Source organism: Pongo pygmaeus, chromosome 2 (genome assembly GCF_028885625.2).
Source record: "Pongo pygmaeus isolate AG05252 chromosome 2, NHGRI_mPonPyg2-v2.0_pri, whole genome shotgun sequence".
Lineage (NCBI taxonomy): Eukaryota > Metazoa > Chordata > Mammalia > Primates > Hominidae > Pongo > Pongo pygmaeus.
The window spans coordinates 121258652-121284470 of NC_085930.1; the positions used below are offsets into that span (position 1 = coordinate 121258652).

The window sequence follows — 25819 nt, forward strand, 5'->3', positions numbered from 1 at the left end:
AATAGTTGCTAAATAGGTCACAAAATATTTTGTGGAAAAGGTAGTATCTGAGTACAATTTTGCTAAGAAGGGTGGGGAGGAGAACAACCTGTGAAAAGGGCCTAAAACCCAGAGAAAAGGGCCAAGGCAGTTTAGGTATGGTGGAAGGAGTCCTGACGAAAGCCACAAGATCTTAGAGTCAGCCTCCCTATCCTTTGAAGTGGTGGAGTTGTGGACAAATTAGAACCTCCTGACCTGTAAACTGAGATTATTTCATACATCATGGGATTAAAAGAACCAAAAGAAATTATGTCTAAAACACTTTCCTCTCAAAATTGGAAATCACTATTTTAAATTATGAAAGTAATGTGTGTTTCTTGCCAGAGAAAGAAAAAAAACGGTAAGAAGATAAAGTGAAAATAGCCATGCTCAGTGGCTCCCGCCTGCAATCTCAGCACTTTGGGAGGCCAAGGTGGGGGCATGGCTTGAGACCAGCCTGGGTAATACAGCAAGACTCTGCCGCTACAAAAAAAATTTTTTTAAATAGCTGTTGTGGTGGCACATGTCTTTTGTCCCAGCTACTTGGGAGGCTGAGGCAGAAGGTTCATTTGAGCCTGGGAGTCCAAGGTTGTAGTGAGCTGTGATCACACCACTGCACTCCAGCCTGGGTGACAGAGTGGGACCGTGTCCCAAAAGAAGGAAAGAAAGAACATGAAAATAACGCACGAGCCTACCACCTAGAGGTAAGTGTTCATTTTTTCTTATTTGTTTATTTTTTATTTTTTGGAGAGAAAGTCTTGCTCTGTTCCCCAGGCTGGAGTGCAATAGTGTAATCATAGCTTACCGCAGCCTCCCATTCCTGGGCTCAAGTGATTTTCCTTCCTCAGCCTCCTGAGTAACTGGGACTACAGGACACCATACCTGGCTAATTATTTTTTTCGAGAGATGGGAGTCTCACTGTGTTGCCCAGCCTGGTCTCAAACTCCTGTGCTCAAATGATCCTCTGGTCTTGGCCTCAGAGTGCTAGGATTCTAGGTACGAGCATCTATTAACACACCAGGTCGTGTTCATTTTCTCTGTGTGAATATTTTTTTCTTAAAAATAAACTCATGATTTGTATTATTCGTTTGCAATTAGATTTTTTTTTTAATGTCATGTTCCGTGGTTCACTTCGTGTAACACGGGTTTTCTTTTCATGTTAATGGATACGGCTTTATCTTGTTTATTGACTGAATAGTATCTATAACTATACCATAATTATAATGGATTGGTAGACAGATTATTATTGTTATACCTCATTTTCCACTTGCCCAGTATTTTCTTTGGGATAAGTTCCCAGAAATGGAATTGTTAGGTCTTTTAAATCTTTCTACATAAGTATTGTCAGTCTTGTAGCAAAGTTGTACTATTTTACTATTTTACTTTTTTTTTTTTTTTGAGATGAAGTCTCGCTCTATCACCCAGGCTGGAGTGCAGTGGTGCCATCTTGGCTCACTACAACCTCCGCCTCCCGAGTTCAAGCAATTCTCCTGCCTCAGCCTCCCGAGTAGCTGGGACTACCGGCGTGTGCCACCACGCCTGGCTAATTTTTTGTATTTTTTAGTAGAGACGGGGTTTCGCCATATTAGCCAGGATGGTCTCGATCTCCTGACCTCATCGTCCGCCTACCTCAGCCTCCCAAAGTGCTGGGGTTACAGGTGTGAGCCACCACGCCCGGCCACATTTTTACCATCAGTATGTGAGAATACTTGTTTGTTTAGCACCATTGCCAATACTAAGTATTATTCATTTTAATCTTCGGCTATCTAGTAGGTTAAAAATTTGCATCTTAATGTAAAGATGATTTAATTGTAGGATACATACCATATTTGATTAAGAACCATTGCTTTAGTGTGACTTTGACCTCCTAGGGCATGGGAACTATTAATAGCCATTGTAATCAACCACTGTAGTTAGCGTTTACTGATCTTGGTAGATATTTATTGGATTAAACTAAATGTTTTCTTTGGTGTTTTTTTTTTTTTGAGACAGAGTTTTGCTCTTGTTGCCCAGGCTGGAGTGCAATGGTGCAATCTTGGCTTACTGCAACCTCCACCTCCCCGGTTCAAGCGATTCTCCTGCCTCAGCCTCCCGAGTAGCTGGGATTACAGGCATGAGCCACCACGCCTGGCTAATTTTGTATTTTTAGTAGACGGGGGTTTCTCCATGTTGGTCAGGCTGGTCTTGAACTCCCAACCTTAGGTGATCTGCCCACCTCATCCTCCCAAAGTGCTGGGATTACAGGCATGAGCCACCGTGCCCGGCCAACTAAATGTTATTTTTAATTCATATCTAGACAGCCTGTGGGAGTAAGGAAAATGATTAAGGATAAGTTCTGTTTTTTTTAATGTAGTGTGAATTGCTGAATGATCAATCCAAAGGTAGGGCTTTGGCCAGCTGCAGGGATGGGGACTATCATGTATTGTGTCTGTTACTTGTGTTGGGTGTTCTGCCAGGTGCCGTATTATGTAGCATGTTTACTGTTTTACAGGAAAGGTTTTTTAAGCCCCAGGTTACACAACTGAGCTGGAATTCATTTTATTTTTTGAGACGGAGTCTTACTCTGTTGCCCAGGCTGGAGTGCAGTGGCACGATCTCGGCTCACTGCAACCTCTGTCTCTCTGGTTCAAGCGATTCTCCTGCCTCAGCCTCCAGAGCAGCTGGGACTACAGGCATGCCACCACGCTTGGCTAATTTTTTTATTTTTAGTAGAGATGGGGTTTCACATTGTTGGCCAGGCTGGTCTTGAACTCCTGACCTCAGTTGATCCGCCTGCCTCGGCCTCCATAAGTTTTGGGATTACAGCTGTGAGCCACCACGCCTGGCCTTCAGCTGGAATTCAAAATAGGGTTTGTCTTTTTCCTCTATAGGTACCCCTTGACATGTTGGAGGGATGTAGTCATGAATAGGCGTGCATAAATGTTTACTTACAGTCACTTTGTGTCCTGCATTTGGTTAATAGTCTCTCTCTACTCTTACCTACCAATGTGAGGGAGGAAGATGCCCTCTAGGAGATGGGGAGCACACCAAAAGTCCCTCAACCTACCTGGGTCCTCAGATAACCTGTGGAAGGCCATGCAGAAGATGTACGCCACAGGTAGTTCAGTGAAGACTCCTCATGGCTCTTGTCACCAGAGCTTTCAGATAAAATAGGATAATTTATGTCATATAAGGCCAAATCAAAAATGTCAGCTTTACGATGTTGATATCTCAGTTGGATAAGGAAGGGATATAGCACATTAGAATTCCCTGTCTCCTGATGTTCATGATGCTGGGCACCGTGTCAAACAGTGGCATGCATACTTGGGAAGTGTTCAAGATAGCTATTATCATTAAAGTATTACGTGTTCTTAATTGTTTTGCTTTGACTACTCATTTTTCACAATTCCTGTTTTTATTGTTATATTTTTTAAACTGCTGATACAAGTTACAAAGGAGTTGGGCCGGGCATGGTGGCACACGCCTATAGTCTCAGCATTTTGGGAGGCCAGGGTGGGCAGATTGCTTGAACTCAGGACTTTGAGACCATCCTGGGCAGCATGGTGAAATCTTGCTCTACAAAAAAATACAAAAATCAACTAGGCATGGAGGATGCACCTGTATTCTCAGCTACTCAGGAGGCTGAGGTGGGAGGATCACTTGAGCCTAGGAGATCGAGGCTGCAGTGAGCTGAGATCTTGCCATCGCATTCCAGCCTGGGCAACAGAGTTGCCCTGTCTCACACACACACACACAAAAACTATATATATATATATATGAGTTTTATTTCTAGTTTATTACTGATCAAGAAGTAATGGATGAAGCTGGGCACAGTGGCACACACCTGTAGTGCAAGTTACTCGGGAAATTCAGGTAGGAGGATTGCTGGAGCCCAGAAGTTCAAGACTAGCCTGGGCAACATAGCGAGACGCTGTCTTTAAAAAAAAAAAAAAAAAAAAAAAAAGTAGTAGTAATGGATGATAATAGTAAAGCATTTTAAATCCATCACTGTAGAGATGGTCTGATCTTACTCTCCTCCATTTAGAAGTTGGGGAACAAATGGAATTATTTGACAGGTTTACACAATCAATAATGACAGTGTTGCAGTTAGAAATCACATTTCTAAGTCTTCACAGTTCTAATCCGTTAATTGTTATTATTATTATTTTTTTTTCAGATGGAGTTTCGCTCTTGTTGCCCAGGCTAGAGTGCAATGGTGCGATCTTGGCTCACCGCAGCCTCTGCCTCCTGGGTTCAAGGGATTCTCCTGCCTCAGCCTTCCTAAGTAGCTGGGATTACAGGCATGTGCCACCACACCCGGCTAATTTTGTATTTTTAGTAGAGACGGGATTTCTCCATGTTGGTCAGGCTGGTCTTGAACTCCCAACCTCAAGTGATCGGCCCGCCTTGGCCTCTCAAAGTGCTGGGATTACAGGCATGAGCCACCGCGCCCGGCCCCCTGTTAATTGTTATTATAAAGTTGATGGAGATTACATTCTATTGTTGAGTTAGAGATCTATCAGGGAGGTAAAGCAGTATCACCCTGTACTGTTTTGGTGACCATGTGTGGAATTTGAGATTTTCTTTTTCTTTTCTTTTTTTTTACATTTTTAAAGAGTTGGGGAATAAAACAAAAAATGTGTGACAGAGACCTATGTGGCCTGAGAAGCTTAAAATATTTGCTGTCTAGTCCTTTACAGAAAAAGTTGTCTAGCACCTGCATGTAGACATGAAAATTAATAGTATTGCTTTTATGAAATTTTTGTTGTTGTTGAGACAGGTCTTGCTCTGTTGCCCAGGCTGGAGAGCAGTGGTGCAATCACAGCTCACTATAGCCTCCGCCTCCTGGGCTCAGGTGATGTCCCACCTCAGCCTCCTCAGTAGCTGGGGCCTAATTTTTGTATTTTTTTGTAGAGATGGGGTTTTGCCATGTTGCTCAGGCTGTAATGAAATGATTTGTTTTTTTAAATATGCCCTCTTTAAGAAAACCTAGTATATAAACATGCAAATTTAGATAAAATATTCAGAAAATAATTTTAACATCATCACCTAAGGGGTTCTTTATGGAAGGGCTTTCATCCAGTCTGTTTGAACAGCAACTTTCTACTTGTGTAATTGTATGTTTACAGATCATTAACTATTTGGCTGCCAGTCTTAAAGCTGATGTGTCTGTTTCACTGCCAGCTGAAGGCCAAGGAACTGAAGATAGGTAGCTGGATTATTTCAAGCATTGTTTGAAACCCCTTTTCTGTACTTGCCACTTTAAAGGTATATTAATTGTGTAGAATAAAGTAAATTTTTTTGTTTTATTTTACTAGAACTATTAGATGTGTTGCGTTTTCCAAACAATAACTTTTAATTTAGTGACTTAATTTTTTAAATTGTTTGCCATTAAGCATTATTTTTCTTTTTACTTCTATTTATTTATTTATTTATTTTATTTTTATTTATTTACTTTTTTTGAGACGGAGTCTTGCTCTCATTGCACAGGCTGGAGTGCAGTGGTGCGATCTCGACTCACTGCAACCTCCATCTCCTGGATTCAAGTGTTTCTCCTGCCTCAGCTTCCCGAGTAGCTGGGATTACAAAGTGCCCGCCACCATGCCTGGCTAATTTTTTTTTTGTATTTTTAGTAGAGATAGGGTTTCGCCATGTTGACCAGGCTGGTCTCAAACTCCTGACCTCAGGTGATCCACCCGCCTTGGCCTCCCAGAGTGGTGGGATTACAGGCCTAAGCCACCGTGCCCAGCCAAGCGTGATTTTTAAACGTATCAGTGTCAAAGGACAGGCATCCTGAACTTTACGTTTTTTATCCTTCTAATTGTATAGGTGAATAAATAGAAGAGGGTTCATGATGGAGTTTTTAGTATCTTCAAACACTGTCCAGCTTGGTTGTGGCAAGGCAACTAAGGACCAACCCTTGGTCCAATGGCTAGAAAAAGTTTTCCTAAGTTTAGTGAAGGAGGAATGTATTATGAGCTTACACTATTAATTGATCTGTTATTGATGAGAGGTGGACATTTGAGTTTTATATATATGAGTAATGAATGATTTTAATAGATTGTGGTAAATGGCCAGGACAAGCAGTTACAGATGAAGTAGATTATGAAAATAGAGATTGTGGTTGGAATCAAGAAATAGGAAAGTTTGGGCCAGATGTCCTGGCTCATGACTGCAATCATAACATTTTAGGAGACTGAAGTGGGAGGATTGCTTGAGTTCAAGGCCAGCCTGGTTAACTTAGGGAGACCCCATCTCTACAAAAAATTAAAAAATTAGCCAGGCATGGTGGCATACCCCTGTAGTCCCGATTACTCAAGCTGAGGTGGGGGGATTGCTTGAGCCCAGGAGGTTGAGGCTGCAGTGAGCCCTAATTGCACACTGTACCCCAGCTTGGGTGACAGAATGAGACCCTGTCTCAAAACAAAACAGAAACAAGAAGGCAACCCACAAAGCAACAAAAAGAATATGAAGGTTGGTGAAAGATCTGTACATAAGACATGGTTTCTCTTTGGTAAGCAAGCAATCTCCTTAAAAGCAAAGAGTTTATGTCTTGCTGACTGTTAGGAGAACCTGCCTGAAGAGTATTCGTTGAATGCGGGGGACAGACCTGACACATTTACAGACTGCTGGAAGAAACACATGTATAAGATGACCCTCTGCAGTACAGTGTGCTATTCAGTCTGCAGTGTGCTATTGAGAGCACAAAGAGAGCACAAACATGTGGAGTCAAAGAAAGCTTCCTAGAGACCAGAAGAAGATAGCGTTCTCCCAGGTGAGGGGAAGGGAAGAGTATTCCAGAGAGAAGTGATGGCGTATGTGAAGGTGTAGAGTTGGGAGAGAACGAGGCCTCTGACTAGAAGTTCCTGAAAGAAATTGTGTGTCTAGAGCCTAGCATGTTGGTGGGGGACACGGTGAGAGATGGGCAGGAAAGGTAAGGGAGCTTTTGTAAGAATGTTGACCTTTACATTTTGCCCTTTACCTGTAACAACAGCAGGAAGACCCTGACAGGTTTTTTTCTCACATCTTATGAAAATTCCAAACATACGGAAAAGTTGAAGGGATTTTACAGTTAATACTCATATATCTCAACCTAGATTCTACCATTAACAATTAATTACATTTGCTTTATCACATGTGTCCTGCTCTATTACCCATTTTTTAAAAATGCATTTCAGTGTAAGTTGCAGATATCAGTACACTTTCTTCTAAATACTTCGGCAAGTGTATCATTAACTAGAATACCCTGATGAAGGGTCTTGAGAGAGTGGCATAATGAGATTGGTTCAGGAAGATCATTCAGCTGCAGGATGGGAATGGATTGGGGGGTGGTATATACTTAGTGAATGCTCACTTATAAGTGGTGTGTTAATAGAGTGAGGAGAAGAGAACTGGGAGGAGGCCACATGTTAAGTTTTGTGCCTAAAGACATAAAAAGAGAAAAACAGTTTAACAAATAATATGATTGGAAGATGTGTATAACCCTAGAACAAGACTGCATCTTTGCGGATACCTCAGATCAGATTCCTGGAAAATAGGAGATAAAAAGTGGGATTTTGTTTACAGAATCTTTGTTTTCATTAGCTTTTTAGACCTTTTATGAAATAGATCTGTTTTCAGATGTTGCATTTGCCATCAAGACACATCATGTCAGACTGCATTTAGGTGTAAAGAAAGTGAAAGCTGCATAATCCCCTGAGGGGTCTTAAGAGGATTTTGAATTGAAGCTTAAGATGTATGAAAGGAAGAAATGGGCTTAAAATGTTTATAAAATATGAATATTCAATTTTCAATTACCAGGGTCTGATGAGGTGGCTCATGCCATAATTCCAGCACTCCGGGAGGCTGAGGCGGGCAGATCACTTGAGGCCAGGAGTTCGAGACTAGCCTGGCTAACATGGTGAAACCCCGTCTTTACTAAAACCACAAAAACTAGCCGAGCATGGTGGCATGCACCTGTAGTCCCAGCTACTCGAGAGTCTGAGGCAGGAGAATTGCTTTAACCCAGGATGCGGAGGTTGCAGTGAGCCAAGATTGCGCCATTGCACTCCATCCTGGGTGACAAAGTGAGAGTCTGTCTCAAAAAAAAAAATTCAAGAATTTCAATTACCAGATGTTATTAAAGTTGATAAATGAGAGAGGAGGAAGAGTGGTTGATAGAAATTTTGTTCCCAGAAAGATTTTGTTTCAATAAATAAAATGCTTCCTGAAACATTTTAAGAACCTTCTTCCTGCCAAAGCACTGTGTGAGGTGGTCAGAATATTCTTGGGAATAAGTTTTTGTTTTTTCCTTATTCTGTTTACCCTAAGAGCTAAAGGGAGTTGTACCCTTGCAGAGGTTGACTTGGATTCTCTTGGGAGGCATGGATTATTCTATGCTACCACCAATCTTTGTGACTGTAGCCTTGGCCTCAGTTTCCCCGTTTGTAAGAAGAGGGGATTTATTACAGTTCCTTGTAGCCCCAAAATGCTGTGTTTATGAAATGTTATTTATTCTCAGTGTGACCATTTCTAACTTGTTAAAAGAAGTGAGAAATTTTGAAATCACAGGGTGGGGAAATAATCTGAAACTACTATGTTTAACATACTACATTTATTTGACCATATGCTCTTTCCTTTTTCAAATTTTATGTTGTAAAGTTTACTTAAAACACATCTACAAAGTACTGAATGTTAAGAGGAATAGCTGTCATCATTTAAAATTCTAGCAGAGAAAAAATTAGCAGCATAGTAAAACAAATTTCTGGTACTTGAAGTTAGATTCAGAAGACTAGGAACATATCCACCTGTCACTCAGAGGAAGTCCACAGAGAAGAATGCATTAACTCATTTTTCTTTCTCTTCTGAAAATAGTAGTGATTTTTGTAAGTAAACTTTTTTCTTCAGAGAGTCATAATACAAAAAATAATAAAGTCTTTTTGTTGTTGTTGTTACATAGATTAGAGGTTTCTATGTTGCCCAGCCTGGCCTCAAATGCCTAGCCTCGCCTCCTTATGCACCAGGACAACAGCCCTGAGCCACCACGGCTCCCAAACAGTCTTGCTTTAATGGTCTCTAAAGACACCAGCACTGTCGAGTATTAGGAATAGTGTGCCTTGGCATTAAATTCCTATGAATTCAGACCTGGCTTTGTCATTTCCTACCTGTGTGAACTTGGATAAGGTACTTAACTGAGCCTCAGCATCCTACCTGCCAAATGGGTGATAATCACGCCCCTCAGAGTTGTTGTATTAGTTACAGTTGGCAGGATACTCTTGCAGGTAGGCACTCCGTAAGTGTTCACTGCTGTATGCTGCTTGCTGCTTCTGTAGAGAGGGAAGTGGGAACCACTAGTGGCTCCATTTGACTAAGGTATGGGCAAAGGGACATAATTCTAGTCTTTAATTTTTATTGTATGGAAACATGTTGACTTCATCCTTTTTCTGTCCTAGTTTTTTAGGCCTTTGCATTTCAAACTCATTAATATACAATATAGTTTTAAAATACTCTCAAAGTAGGTAAGGGGACAAAATTTATATCCTGCATTTAGGGATTTGTGAAACTTGGATCAATTTTTGGCTGCAACTGAATTGATAGCATTTTTTTATGGTTTGGTTTGGGTTTTTTGTTTTTGTTTTTGGGATAGTGTCTCACTCTGCTTCGCGGGCTGGAGTGCAGTGGCATGATCACAGCTTACTGCAGCCTTGATTCTCCCATGCCTGAGCTGTCCTCCCACCTCAGCCTCCTGAGTAGCTGGGACCACAGGTGTGCACGACCACACCTGGCCCATTTTTCTATTTTTTTGTAGATGGAAGATCTCCCTATCTTGACCAGACTGGCCTTCAACTCATGGGTTCAAATGATCCTCTTGCCTTGGCCTCCCAAAATGCTGAGGTCCATGCCCAGCCGATAGCACTTTTTGTTGTTTGAGACAAGATGTGTCAGTGGCTGCTCTGTAGGGGCTTAGAAGTATACATTTTAGGCTGGGTGCGGTGGCTCACGCCTGTAATCCCAGCACTTTATCACGAGGTCAAGAGCTCCTGGCCAACATGGTGAAACCCCGTCTCTACTAAAAATAAAAAAATTAGCTGGGCGTGGTGGCCTGTGCCTGTAGTCGCAGCTACTCGGGAGGCTGAGGCAGAAGAATTACTTGAACCTGGGAGGTGGAGGTTGCAGTGAGCCAAGATCGCACCCCTGCACTCCAGCCTGGCGAAAGAGGGAGACTCCGTCTCAACAACAACAACAAGAGTATACATTTTGCTGTGAAAGGAACAGAGATAATAGGCACGTTTGTCACATGTGCTTTTGTAGGTACTAAGGATGCAGCAGTGAACAAAATAGAAATGCCTGTTTTTCTGGAGCTTGCTTTTGAGGTTGGGGGAGACTAAGTAAAATACATAATATCTTAGTATGTTCAGTGGAAAAAAAAAAAAAGAAAGAATGTTGGGAGGTTGTAATTCTAAATGAGATGGGGGAAGAAAAGGTGGGGGTCTCAGTGACTCATGCTTGTAATCCCAGTGCTTGGAGGCTAAGCGGAAGGAATGCTTGAGGCCAAGAGTTTGAGACCAGCCTGGGCAACATAGCAAGACCCTGTTTTAAAAATGAATGAATGAATGAAGAAAGATAACAGAGTGAGACCTGTCTTTAAAATGAATGAATGAATGAATAGTAAATACTTGTTTGTAAGAAGGAATGAATGAATGAGGTGGTCAGGGAGGCCTACCTGAGGAGGCAATATTTAAGGGAAGGCAAAAAGGAGGTTAGGCAACATGCAGATATCTGAAGGAACTTTGTTCTAGGTAGAGGGAATAGTGGATATAAAGGCTTTGAGGTTGGAATCTTATATTAATTATGTAAGTCAGTGTTTTTGGGGAAGTGGCAAGATGATGATAATGCTTTGTGCATATTGAAATGTGAGGTATTCATGGGACATCCAGTAGTAATGACTAGTAAGTAGTTTGGGAGAAGCTGAGCCTTGAAGGAAGTCTATGGGTCACCAGATTTTAGGTGGAATTGAAGTCGTGGATTTGCAGTCTCTGGGAATTACATATAGAATGAGAAGAGCAGAGGACTGAGGAAGGAACCCTAGGTAACAAATGTTGGGTAGGGATAGAAGAGCAGTCTGCAAAAAAGACTTAGGACCAAACACTTCAGAGGCAGCTGGTAAAGAGGATGGTGTTTCTGAAGTTATAGCCAGGCAGTCTTCTCTGACTTCTCTGTCTGCCTCTTCTCTCTGCCAACTCCCAACCGAAACAGCCTTTGAGTATAGTTGTCTCTGCCTCCATACCTTAGTTCAGAACTACCTCATTTTTTGCTAGGACTCCATTAATAGCCTATTGTCTAGTCTCTTTACCCCTAAACTTATTCTTGTCAGTCATTCTTTCACACTTTTCCATAGCACTCTTTCTAAAGTACCTAAACTGTGCCAGTGGTTCCTCATCTTCAGAATAGTCTGACCTTCTCAGCCTGGCATAAGATGCCTTTCATGATTTGGCCTCCTCTCTTTGTTTTCACCTTTTGCTTTCTTTCCCCTTCACATCCTAAATTTCATGTATTCAAATTATTTGTCCTTCCTAGAAGGACGCTTCTTTGCTTCTGGGTCTCTGTAGGTGCTTTTCTCATGTGTTCTTACTTCCTGGAATGACAAACTCTCCATGGTTCATTAACTGTACAAGATTTGGCTAAAGTGTTACCTTTTCTGCAAAGACTTCTGACTTCGAAGTAAAACCAGGCTCTTCCCTCTGGACTGACTTCCTGATTTGTTGCATATCTCTGGTGTAGTTGTAATGACAATATCTTGAAACTGTTTCCTATTTGTTATCCCCTTCCAATTTATGAGCTCTTAGAGGACAACAATTTTGGTATAAGGATCTTCATATTCTTAGTGTTTGGCTTAGTTTAATAAATGTCTAATGCAGTGGTTTTCTTTTTTTTTTTTTTTAATTTGCTGTTAAAATTTTTTTTACAAATTTAAAAACTATAAATAGAGATGGGATCTCACTTGATCACCCAGGCTGGTCTTGAACTCCTGGGCTCAAGTGATCCTCCTGCCTCGGCTCCCAAAGTGCTGGGTTTGCAGGCATGAGCCACCACATCCAGCCACGGAGTGGTTTTCAGTGTGGCTTCTGTACCAGCAGTATCAGCATCTCTGGAAACTTGTTAGAAATGCAGATTCTTAGGCCCCACTCAATATCTACTGGGTTAGAAACTAAGGGGGTGGGTCCCAGTAATCTGTGTTTTAACAGACTTCTCAGGTGATTCTGATACCTTATAAGAAATCCTGCAGGTGATTCTGATAGTTCTAATAGTTAGAAAATTATTAATTCGTCCAGTGAAACGAATGATTGACAACATTCACAGAGAGGAATAAACTCTGATCTCATGGTAAGTAGAGGAGAACCCTGTTCAGTCTTTAGAAAAAGGAAACAACCATGCTCTAATGATGGCCGCAAGAACTTAAAATAGTGAGCATATATAGTTAGATTGACAGTTTTGTTTGTTTGTTTTGAGACGGAGTTTCGCTCTTGTTGCCTAGGCTGGAGTGCAATGGCGCAATCTCAGCTCACTGCAACGGCGCAATCTCAGCTCACTGCAACTTCCGCCTCCCGGGTTCAAGCGATTCTCCTGCCTCAGCCTCCTGAGTAGCTGGGATTATAGTCATGCACCACCACACCTGGCTAATTTTGTATTTTTAGTAGAGACGGGGTTTCTCCATGTTGGTCAGGCTGGTCTCTAACTCCCGACTTAAGTTGATTCACCCGCCTCGGCCTCCCAAAGTGCTGGGATTATAGGCGTGAGCCACTGTGCCCGGCCAATGGTATTTTTGATGTCATGAATTCAGGCTCAAAATTTGTTCTGAATCTACTAACTTAAACCTTTAGAGATTAAACTAAAAGAAGACACAAGCTTGTTATTGAAAAAATTACTCATAATATCGCCATCAGAGATAAGCAAATTATCAATGATTATTTCTAGATAATATGATTTCTATACTTTTGCTTATGCGTGAGATTTTCTGCAGCTACGTATTTTTTATTTGGAAGCATTTATATTTAAATAATTTGAAATATTAATATTTTAAGAAATAAGTTGAAATAAACTCATCTGAAATTTTTACCCTTATGAAGGTGTCTTTTCACTTTTTTAAAATTGACAAAAATTGTGTATATTGTGTACAATATGTTTTGAAATGTGTATACATTGTGGAATGGCTCAATCAAGCTAGTGTCTTTTCATTTTCTAACATTTAAAGTGGGAATTAAAGAAATAAGATAAATCCTGGGTCATATTATATGTAGTTTTACTTAACTAATTACTGCTTATTTTTATGGATCTGTGTATGCTTTACAAAATACTTATTGAACATTGTGTTGTTCAATAAGCTTCTGTTATAAGGATGGGCACTAGGTTTTTACTTACAGTGCAAAACATTGTTTTTGTGGGATAATCCAAATTAAGTTGATATCATTTTAACTTAGAGGATTTCTTTCAGGAAAGTAGCCTGTCATAAGAGTAAAAAGCTTAAGAAATCTTGATTCTTTTCCTAGTTCTAGAACAGATTCAGGCTCCTTTTAAAAGAAAATATTCATAGATCTCTTCACATGGTGATTTAAAATATTTTTATTATATAAAGTCTAATTCTTGTGTCTGCTGAGGCAACTAGATACACTTTTTTTTTTGGCTTATAGTTCCCAAATAACTCCAAACCCCAAAATTATAAATTAAATGCACTTATAAATTGAATGCCATAGAAACTATACTGATTTATAAGTACTTATAAATTAAATGCCATAGAAACTATAGAACTTGGTAAAATTCAAATTAGCAACATCAATATAACAACTGATGTTTTGTTGAAATTAAATGCCAGTGTTGGGTTTAGTAATAGAAAAAAATATTTTTATATTTTATTTTTTACTGGTTATTATTTCCATTTTAAGCATTTTAAACATGATCATTATGGGAATCATTGTCATCATAGATATTACTGTTTTTAAACCTAATCTCTTTTTTTGATGGGCCAGTTTAATGGTACATTGTAAAAATAGTACTGAAAAATACAAATTTAATGTCAAATTCTTTTTTTAAATTAGGTAAAATTGTATATATTTACAGTACATGAAGTTTTGGAATATATATATGCATTATGGAATGGCTAAATCAAGCTAATTAACATGTATTACCTCACATAGTTGTCATTGTTGTGAGAACACTTAAAATCTAATGTCTTGGCATTTTTCAGTACAGTATATTGTTAATAACTATAGTCACCAAGTTGTACAATAGGTCTCTTGAAGGTATTCCTCCTGTCTAACTGAAATTCTGTAATCTTTGACCAACATCTGTCTCCCCAACTCCCTCCCCTACCGTGGCCCCAGTCCCTGGTAACTACTGTTGTGTTCTCAACTTCTGTAAGATCAACTTTTTAAGGTTGCATGTATGAGTGAGATCATGGAGTGTTTGCTTTTCGGTGCCTGGCTTGTTTCATTTAACACAGCAGTCCCCAGTCTTTTTGGGCACCAGAGACCGACTTCATGGAAGACAGTTTTTCCATGGACTGGGTGGGGACGTTTCAGGATGAAACTCTTTCACCTCAGATCGTCAGGCATTAGTGAGATTCTCCTAAGGAGCATGCAGCCTTGATCCCCAGGCGTGCACAGTTCACATTAGGGTTTGGGCTCCTATGAGAATCTAATGCCGGCACTGCTGATCTGACAGGAGGTGGAGCTCAGCGTTAATGCTGTCGGCTCGCCTCCTGCTGTGTGGCCTGGTTCCTAACAGGCCATAGACTGGTACTGGTCCACAGCCCAGCGGGTTGGGGACCCCTGATTTAACATAATGATGAACCTTCCAGGTTCATTCGTATTGTTGCATATGATGGGAATTCCTTCCTTCTTTGAGGCTAAATAGTATTGCATTGCAAGTATGTGTGTGTATAATATATATGTGTGTGTATATGTATACATGTAACATATATACACACATATATATTATACATACACATACCCGCAATGCAATAGTATTATGTACATATGTACATATACACACATACACGTACCAGATTTTCCTTATCTATTCATTTGTTGACGGAGTTGATGGTCAATTAGGTTGATACCATTTCTTAGCTATTGTGAATAATGCCGCAGTGAACATGGGAGTACAGATATCTCTTTAACATATTTACTTCCTTTGGATTTCTTACTGTCACGTTTTTTATTGCCTATTTAAGGTTATACTTATTGCTATGAAGTATTGGAAAATGCTTCATAAAAAGAACCAGTCTGCCCAGGGCAGTTGAATATGGAATTGACTGCTCTGGGATACTTTGAATTTGGCGTGCCTGTGTGTCGACTCTCTTTTCTGTTCTGTCTGCATCACTTGGCTTCACTTTGGCCCCAGTAGGATTATAAACACCATTGCAGAGGTGGGCACTGCAATCTTGTGGCAGCATTCAGATATAAAGACTTAAGACGTATTTTTTTTTTAGCTTAACGTGAAAATGAAGACAATTTTTAAATTCTCAGAGAGCTCATAGATCTTCAGGAATAAGTCCTTAGATTCAAGCAACTCCAGTTTTATATCTATAAATACTATTACTATGATTCGAATAAGTCCATGAACAGTAACATGTAAGTAGCATTTAAATACAATATTAAAAAGCCCTCACCAAAACATTGAACAGCTAGCCTAGTTTTGTTTTGTTTTGTTTTGAGACAGAGCCTCACTCTGTCGCCCAGGCTGGAGTGCAGTGGCATGATCTTGGCTCACTGCAACCTCTACCTCCCAGATTCAAGCAGTTCTCCTGCCTCAGCCTCCCGAGTACCTGGGATTACAGATGCGCGCCACTGTGCCCGGCTAATTTTTTGTATTTTTAGTAGAGACGGGGTTTCGCCATGCTGGCCAGGCTGGTCTCGAACTCCTGACCGCGTGATCCACCCACCTTGGCCTCCCAAAGTGCTAGGATTACAGGCGTGAGCCACCGTGTCTGGCCTACTTAGCCTAGTTTTAAACCTTTTTAAAAAATACTTGTGTCAAGTTTAAATCACATGATTTTCTGTCATTAATACTTCTAAGTCTATTTTTAATTTTTGTCTGTTGTACATCCCCCCTACACTTTTTCTTGCCCAACTTGTTATCCCCATTTTCTCACCATCTCTATTTATTATGGCTTCATGGTTCTGGTAAAGGTCACAGTTCCCTGTCCTGATGTACAGGGAACTGATTGATGTGCCATCCATCCCCCTTGATTGGCCCTTAGGTGGACATATAACTCAAACTGGGCCAATTAAGAGTCTTTACCTGAGGTTCTTCAGATTGAAAGCTAAGAGTAAGAGTCTTTTATTCCTTGTAGATTAAACTGGGATGACATGAGAGTGGAAATTCCTGAAACCTAAGGTGTTTCACTTTACCTTCTCATCCCCTGAAAATTATCCATAGAGGAAGTCATTTGCAGTAGGATAGGACAAGATTTAACAAGACTGGGAGAGAGAATCCTGGTCGTGATGGAGTCTGCATCTTTTTTATCTTTTTTTTTTTTCTTCAGACAGTCTTGCTTTGTTACCCAGCCTGGAGTACAGTGGCACAATCTTGGCTCACTGCAACCTCCACCTCCCAGGTCCAAGCGATTCTTCTGCCTCAGCCTCCTGAGCAGCTGGGATTACAGGCATGCACCACCACGCCTGACTAATTTTTCTACTTTTAGTAGAGACGGGGTTTCACTGTGTTGGCCAGGCTGGTCTTGAACTCCTGACCTCAAGTGATCTGCCTGCCTCGGCCTCCCAAAGTGCTGGGATTACAGGCGTGAGCCACCACGCCCAGCCAAATCTGCATTTTTGATATTGTAGCTGCTCCATTATATTTCATCAAATTGCCTTTTTGGTTGAAGCTAGTTCCAGTTGGGTTTTTCACTTGGTACTAGAAAGCATCCTTAAATAATCGGTGTTATAATTTATAAGATTTATCCTTTTTTTATATATCTAGGTGAAGATGGAGCTGGAAAAACAAGCTTAATAAGAAAAATTCAGGGAATAGAAGAGTATAAGAAAGGAAGAGGATTGGAATATTTGTACTTAAATGTGCATGATGAAGACAGGGATGGTGAGTGTCATTTGTAACATAAATTCCTGAAGTCCATTCTGAGGTGCACTGCCATTCACATTAGTCTTTGATTTTTTTTTAGTGTGTAATTTTTTACTAGAAGTTGTGTGATGTCATGCTGGTCAAGAAATAGCTATGTTTAGGCATACTTTTATTAATTTGGGATTGGGATTCATATATGATACTTTTAAGCATCTTAAGGTATCCTGGTGTGCAGATACTTCTGTCCTGCCATACTTGAAGAATCTCAGTTTTTCAGCTCATCTTCCCTCAGATAGTGATTGTTTTGTTGACTCCCATTTCACCTTCTAATTTTCTGATAAAAATATTATCTACTCAGCTTTTTTATCTATCAGCTATTTTTTCTTCTGTAGATCACTTGCCTTCTCATTTTTGTATATGATATCTTGAGTATGCATATCTCTATCTGCTGATGGTAAAAACATAAGTTATGCGTCCTCTGGTTTTGGATTAAGAAATATGAAGTAGAGGATGCTACAGTTAAGTCATTTTAGGCCTTTAGATAAATTAGCAGATGGCCTGAACAGTTGAACTTTACTGGCAGTTAAGTCATTTTAGGCCTTTAAATAAATTGGTAGATGGCCTAAATTGTTGAACTTTGTCAAAGCCAATAGCACATCTCCTATGGAGATGCACTAAAATACCAAGTGGTACTGTTAGTTGGATGACGAAATGACTTAATCTTGTTGCCTTGGTTACTTTGTTTTGTCTGTTGTAGATCAAACAAGATGTAATGTTTGGATCTTAGATGGAGACCTATATCACAAAGGCCTCCTTAAATTTTCACTGGATGCCATATCTCTGAAGGATACTCTAGTTATGCTGGTTGTTGACATGTCAAAGCCTTGGACTGCTTTGGATTCTTTACAGAAATGGGCAAGTGTTGTTAGAGAACATGTTGACAAACTGAAAATCCCTCCTGAAGAAATGAAACAAATGGAACAAAAGTGTAAGTAGCCTAGAAATAGTGATGTAGGCTTCAAATACAGAATGTCTTGGCTGACTTTAATCATTAGGAATTTTTGACTATAAAAAAGATTTAATGAAGTAAGCATATTGTAAGTGCTTTTTTTTTTTTGGAGACAGAGTCTTGTTCTGTCACCCAGGCTGGAGTGCAGTGGCGCAATCTTGGCTCACTGCAACCTCTGCCTCCTGGGTTCAAGTAGCTGGTATTACGGGTGCCTGCCACCATGCCCTGCTAATTTTTGTATTTTTAGTAGAGACGCAGTTTCACCATATTGGCCAGGCTGGTCTCGCACTCCTGACCTCATGATCCACCCCACTCGGCCTCCCAGAGTGCTGGGATTACAGGCGTGAGCCACCGGCCCAGCCTGTAACTACGGTTTTTAAAATTCTATTTAGATGATGTGCTAGGTTTTAATATAGTTTCAAATTAGAAACATAAGATGCAATGGTAAACTGTTTAGTAGAGATGCCTTTTCTTCTTGCCAAAAAACTGTGTGTGTTCATTTTGGAAAGTAGCTTTGCAGGGTGAAAAGATAGAATCTTTCTTCAGCTGCTGATTTTCATCAGTTTCATTTTTAAATTCGTAATCTTACTGACCATGTCAAAATGAAATGTGCCTAGAAAGATGTTGACAGTATACATATAAAGATATTAAAATGGTTTTATGATTTACAAAGTACATATTTTGTACATGCCTATGTGAACTGGAGATTTTTATGGGAATTATGAAAATTGTATGAGTCATTTCTAACAGGTTGTAAGCCAGTAACATTTTTAATTTTTTTATTTTTTTATTTTTGAGTCAGGGTCCCACACTGTTGCCCAGGCTGAAGTACAGTGGCACAATCTTGGCTCACTGCAATCTCTGCCCCCCCCCCCCCCCCCCCCCCCCCCCCCCCCCCCGGCTCAAGCCATCCTCCCACCTCAGCCTCCTGAGTAGCTGGGACTACAGGCACGTACCACCATGCCTGGCTAATTTTTTTATTTTTTGTAGACATAGGGTTTTGCCGTGTTGCCCAGGCTGATCTTGAACTCCTGAGCTCAAGCGATCCACCTTGCTCAGACTCCCAAAGTGCTGGGATTACAGGCATGAGCCACCACGTCTGGCTGCCTGTAACATTTTTAATGTCACTTAGAGTTCTTCATTTGTCAATATTGTGCTTTGCATAAGAAAATACATAGGTGGGCCAGGCGTGGTGGCTCACGCCTGTAATCCCAGCACTTTGGGAGGCTGAAGCAGGTGGATCACGAGGTTAGGAGTTCAAGACCAGCCTGGCCAAGATGGTGAAACCCTGTCTCTACTAAAAATACAAAAAAAAAAAATTAGCCCAGCATGGTGGTGGGTGCCTGTAATCCCAGCTACTTGGGAGGCTGAGGCAGAGAATTGCTTGAACCTAGGAGGCGGAGATTGCAGTGAGCTGAGATTGCGCTACTGCACTCTAGCCTGGGCAACAGAGCAAGACTCCGTCTCAAAAAAAAAAAAAAAAAAAAGAAAGAAATACATAGGTGAACTCCTTTGTTATTATTATTCACTGACAGTAACTTTTAAAGAAAAATTGACAGCTTGCTGGAATTTATGTGTAAGAAAACAGTAAAAACTTAAAATGTATGTAGTAAATCATTGAAAGAGATGTCTAAATGCTTTTAATTTTTTTTTTCTGTTTACTATTGCCTGTGGAGTTTTAGTTGTTATTGTTCTTCCCTAAGTCTAGATTTATCCTAGAGTAGTAGTTGTCGAACTGGACCGGCAGCACCAGTATCAGTATAGCTGGGAACATATCAAAAGTGCACATTTTTCACTCCCCATCCTGGACCACTGAATTAGAAACTCTTGAGGGTGGAAACAGTAATCTGTGATATAACAAGCCTTTGAAGTGATTGTGGTGCATGATAAAATTTGAGAGCCACTATTAGATTACAGCCTCTGATCTTAAGGATGGTAGTCACCAGGGCTGCTAAGGGTACATACAGACCCCTGTGTTTCTGGAGGAACGGTGCCCAGCTGTTCGGGATTCCCTATTCCTTGACCCCATGTAAATTCAGAACAGTTTTCCTCCATATGAGTCAGTCTTCATGATCCAAAGATCTGGCTCATAATTACTTTAAGAGAAAACATACATTTTTTTTCTAAGTAAGTAATAATGTACATTCTTTGTTTTTTGAAAATTGAAAATAGGGCTGGGCGCAGTGGCTCACGCCTGTAATCCCAACACTTTGGGAGGCCAGGGCAGGTAGATCACAAGGTCAGGAATTCAAGACTAGCCTGGCCGATATAATGAAACCCCGTCTCTTCTAAAAATACAAAAATTAGCCAGGTGTGGTGGTGGGCGCCTGTAGTCCCAGCCCCTTGGGAGGCTGAGGCAGGAGAATCACTTGAACGCAGGAGGCGGGGGTTGCAGTGAGTGAGATTGCGCCACTGCATTCCAGCCTGGTGACACAGTGAGCCTCCATCTCAAAAAAAAAAAAGTTGAAAATAGCCAGTCACAGTGGCTCACCCCTGTTATCCCAACACTTTGGGATGCTGAGGTGGGAGGATCGCTTGAGCCCAGAGTTCGAGACCAGCCTGGGCAACATAGTGAGACCCCATCTCTACAAAAATAAAATAAAAAGTTAGCCAGGTGTGGTGGCACATGCCTGGAGCTACTCGCTCGGGAGGTTGAGCCAGAAAATCACTTGGGTCAGGGCTGTAGTGAGCCATGATTGCACCACTGCACTCCAGCATGGGTGACAGAGCAAGACCCTGTCTCAAAATAAATAAATAAATAAATAAATAAATAAATAAATAATACTTTGGTGTATTTTTCCCAGTATTTTTATTTCTAAGCTGGAATCATATGTTGGCCTACTTTTATTTATGTATCTTTTAATGTTACTATTTCCTACAACGTTAAATATTCTTTGAAAACTTGACATCTTATGGTTGTGTATAATTTTTTCTCATATACTATTTTAATCCTATGCTATAGACAGTTTGTTTCCAAATTTGTTTTGCTTTTATACATGAAGAAAAGAGTTATATGGAAATCCCTATGTATGTGCATCACTGATTATGCCCTTGAGAATTCCTAGGAGAGTAATTACTGAGTCAAAACATACATTTTCAAGTCTCTTGATACATTCACATTTACTTTATATTTTTTAGTGACAGTTTTGACAACCTTGCAAATAACTCCTAAAAACTGATCAGCACTGGTAATATTTCATTAAGTTGTACCAGAGTTACAGAATGAGCATGGCCCAAGATTGAGCCTAGGTAAAAAAGGAGAGACCTGAGTAAAGGGTTTAGTGAAAGAAGTTAGTATTAGAAAATCATCTAGACTATCTTTTAAGTTGTGAGATTTTTTTCTCCCACATTTATTTTTCTTTTATCCATACAGTGCCCTTTGTGAATTAGAGAAGGTAGAGAGACAAAACTAATTGTGACTTGACCAAAATATTTTGCATAAATTGAGCCAGGTCTAGATAGAACCCTACTTTGTAGAGCCATCCCATGCAGTAGTAGTATTCTGTCTCCTAATTATTAATGTGGGTCCAGTGTTTGTATATTCTCTTTGAAATAGGTTTCTCAAACCCTTTTTGTTTCTTCTCTTACATAAGACTTACTATAAATTCGAGTAAATTTTATCTTTAGATTATGGCAAGAAAAGTTACCTGCTGAAATAAAGCAATTTCTAAATTGTGTTTACTTTGATTTTCAGTGATTAGAGACTTCCAAGAATATGTAGAGCCAGGAGAAGACTTCCCGGCTTCTCCTCAGAGAAGAAATACTGCGTCACAAGAAGACAAAGATGACAGTGTAGTTTTACCTCTGGGTGCGGATACACTTACACATAACTTGGGCATTCCAGTACTAGTAGTTTGCACAAAGGTTAGTTTGCTTCCTGGGGATTCTGCAACTGATATTCACTGAGGATGAACAACTGTTTTGTTTTCCAGGTTTTTTGGAGTTAACACATAGTTCTCCTAGATGATTTTTTGTTAACAAACAAATAATAGTTTAAAGTATTTAATGATATTAACATGTTGCTTTTGTGGTGTTAATTATAGTTTCTTTGAAAGAAAATGTTATTTTAAATACTTGTGATTGAATTTCATTTTCATAATTCCAGTCGAACTTCATTGTGTGATCAATCAGTTTAGTAGAAATAATTACAGGTAAAATGATAGTTTATTGGTTTTTATAAAATTATTTTTCAACATTAATTTTTTTTTTTTTTTGAGACGGAGTTTTGCTCTTGTTGCCCAGGCTGGAGTACAATGGCACAATCTCAGCTCACTGCAACCTCCGCTTCCCGGGTTAAAGCAATTCTCCTGCCTCAGCCTCCCTAGTAGCTGGGATTAACAGGCGCCCACCACCACTCCCACCTAATTTTTTGTACTTTTAGTAGATACGGGCTTTCACCATGTCGGCCAGGCTGGTCTCAAACTCTTGACCTCAGGTGATCCACCCGCCTTGGCCTCCCAAAGTGCTGGGATTGCAGGTGTGAGCCACTGCGCCCAGCCTCAACATTAAATTTTTATATATTCTCTAATATTAGAGGATTATATACTTAAAGTAGACTTTTAAACATGTAGCAGCACTCATTATATAAAGTTGACATGCAGTCATCAAGGGTTTCTGTTTTTTAAAGAGGTTCCGATAGGACCACTATTATCAAAATTATATTATTGGTTATTTCACTGTATATATTTTGTAATAAAATTGTTTCCTTTAAAAATAATTAATAGAAGGCTAGGCGTGGTGGCTCACACCTCTAATCCCAGCACTTTGGGAGGCTGAGGCGTGTGGATCACGAGGTCAGGAGATTGAGACCATCCTGGCTAAAATGGTGAAACCCCTCCTCTACCAAAAAAAAAAATAAAAATTAACCAGGCGTGGTGGCGGGCGCCTTTAGTCCCAGCTACTCAGGAGGCTGAAGCAAGAGAATGGCGTGAACCCAGGAGGTGGAGCTTGCATTGAGCCGAGATCGTGCCACTGCACGATCTGTAGCCACTGGGCTACAGAACGAGACTCCGTCTCAAAAATAAATAAATAAATAAATACATAAATAAAAATAATAGATTAGCTGGGTGCGGTGGCTCACGCCTGTAATCCCAGCACTTCGGGAGGCTGAGGTGGGCGGATCATGAGGTCAGGAGATCGAGACCATCCTGGCTAACATGGTGAAACCCCATCTCTACTAAAAATACAAAAAATTAGCCAGGCATGGTGGCAGGCACCTGTAGTCCAGCTACTCGGGAGGCTGAGGCAGGAGAATGGCGTGAACCCAGGAGGCAGAGCTTGCAGTGAGCTGAGATCGCGCCACTGCACTCCAGCCTGGGCGACAGAGTGAGACTCCGTCTCAAAAAAAATAAATAAATAAATAATAATAATAATAATAGATCAAGTTCATGTTCTCCCCACTTGGTCCTAAGTGTGTTTTTACTGTTTGTAAGTCATGGAATAGTTAAGAAAATGACAGAACATAAGTCCTTTTGAGACCTGAAATTAATGCTTTTTATTATGTAAAATTTGCGCATATAAAATTAAAGGAGGGTATAGAATTTATTCATTGTTGGAGTAAAATTGATTAAAAAAATCCAAAACCTAGCTTAGGTTTTACTTTGCTATAAAAATTATCCATAACAAAGGAATGGAGTGACGGTACTTAAAATAATTAAGTTAAAGTCTGCCATCTGCTTTCAAATGGTGGTTCTGGTATAGTTAATTGTTACATACACCTTTTCTGTAAAACACTATCTTAAAATCTCACACTGAAATCCTTCTGTGTGCTTTGTTTTTTATTTTGTTTTGGTTGGTGAAGAGCTGTTTGTTTATTGGAAGTTGGTTCCATTGGTTCCATCAGCACTACTTGCCTTATGAAAAGCAGTCTTATTTTCCAAAAGAAAAATGTTAAGCTTAAAGGGTCCAGAATCAATATCAAATGAGTCATAGAGTCATAACATTTTCAAACCAGAATAGATCATCTGCTGTATTTCATAAAATCTAAGACACTATCAGATGTATTTCAGTTTATGAACTTTTAAAATGTGTAGGGGTATGGGGAAATGTGTGTTTCCAAAGGGAGAGAAGTATTGGTGGTTCAACACCATCAGTTTAAAGACTCCGGAAATGGAGATTTCTCTTAGTCTTAGAAACTTAGTCTCTCTAAATTTCTTAAGTCCAGATCCTCTGATTTCAGTTAAAAAAAAATTTTTTTTTTTTTTTTTTGATATGAAGTCTTGCTCTGTCACCCAGGCTAGAGTGCAGTGGTGCAATCTTGGCTCACAGCGAGCTCCGCCTCCCGGGTTCATGCCACTCTCCTGCCTCAGCCTCCCGAGTAGCTGGGACCACAGGCGCCCGCCACCATGGCTGGCTAATTTTTTTGTATTTTTAGTAGAGACAGGGTTTCACCGTGTTAACCAGGATGGTCTTGATCTCCTGACCTCCTGATCTGCCCACCTCTACCTCCCAAAGTGCTGGGATTACAGGCATGAGCCACCGCACCCGGCCTTAAAATATTTTTATTTAATACTAAACCACCATGCCTTTCCAAAAGTGTCAGTAAGTCAAAGTATAATTATTTTTAATCATTTGAAATCACTGTCAGTATTTGATAAAATGGGCAATGAAATGCTCATCATAATTATATAATGAGACTCTGTTCTGTGCCATATATATGTTTTTATTTTCGTTTTTGTGGAGAGTTTTGCTTTGTTGCCCAGCTAGCCTTGAACTCCTAGGCTCAATCCTCCCGCCTCACCCTCCAAAGTAGTACAGGTGCATACCACTGCACTCTGTTAGGTTTTTTTTGTTTTTGTTTTTGTTTTTTGCTATTACATATATATATATATATATATATATATATATATATACACACACATATATAAAACAAGAAAATTACATAGCAGATTTAACCCCAAACTAATATTAGGTGTAATGACCATTATTAAATGTTTATTTTTATATTTTACACCTGCAATTCAGAAGGGTTTTGGTGAAATATTTGGATGTCATGATGTTTGAACATGCCTTCTTTGTATTTTTCTTAGCATTTTTCTGTAGCAAGCAGAATTCAGAATTGTCTCATTGATTGTACAGGCGACATTTCAAAAATCAGTTGTAGTTTCCTTATTTTGTTATTAGTGAGATTGTAATAAGAGTGAATAAAAGCACCAGAAAAGAAATTAAGGTCACTTGAGAATTATCAGATAAACACAGGAACAAAGAAGAAATGGTGAGAAGTAGAGACTCCCTGGATGTGCAGAAGTGTATTATAAAACTAAAATAGATGTTAGATTTTTAAAAACTTTGTTCCAGGTTATAAGTAGTTGAGTTAGCAAGTATGATTTCTTAGAACAAGCTAGGCTTGTTATTCTTCTTCCCTTATGTACTAAAACTTTGTCTTTGGTGTTCTGACCAGATTTAACATTAACGTTGAAGTTAATGCTTTTTAAAAAGATAAAATTATCCATTAGTCCCTCCAACTAAAAGTTCATAGGGTACTTGACATTCTGTGTCCTGCTGTTCATTTACCATATCAGAGTGGTACTTTTATGATGTTCCCCTATCCAGAATTGAACTGTTTAAATTACTATATTTAGTTTTGATTATTTTAAATGTATTATTTTTAATTATTTTAACTTAACAGTGTGATGCCATTAGTGTATTGGAGAAAGAACATGACTACAGAGATGAACATTTTGATTTTATTCAGTCACATATCCGGAAGTTTTGTTTACAGTGTATCCTTTTAAGTACATTTATTGATTCAGTATA

The 25819-nt window shown here is 39.7% G+C and overlaps 1 protein-coding gene across 1 annotated transcript in view; it reads left to right on the forward strand.

Annotated features, from left to right (window-relative positions):
- DYNC1LI1 (dynein cytoplasmic 1 light intermediate chain 1) overlaps window positions 1-25819 on the forward strand; it is a 45228-nt gene that overhangs the window by 8417 nt on the left and 10992 nt on the right. Inside the window, exons 3-6 of the mRNA XM_054481526.2 lie at window positions 16957-17073; window positions 17813-18043; window positions 21759-21928; window positions 25692-25785. Coding sequence (XP_054337501.1) covers window positions 16957-17073; window positions 17813-18043; window positions 21759-21928; window positions 25692-25785 — 612 coding nt within the window. The remainder of the gene's footprint in view (window positions 1-16956; window positions 17074-17812; window positions 18044-21758; window positions 21929-25691; window positions 25786-25819) is intronic.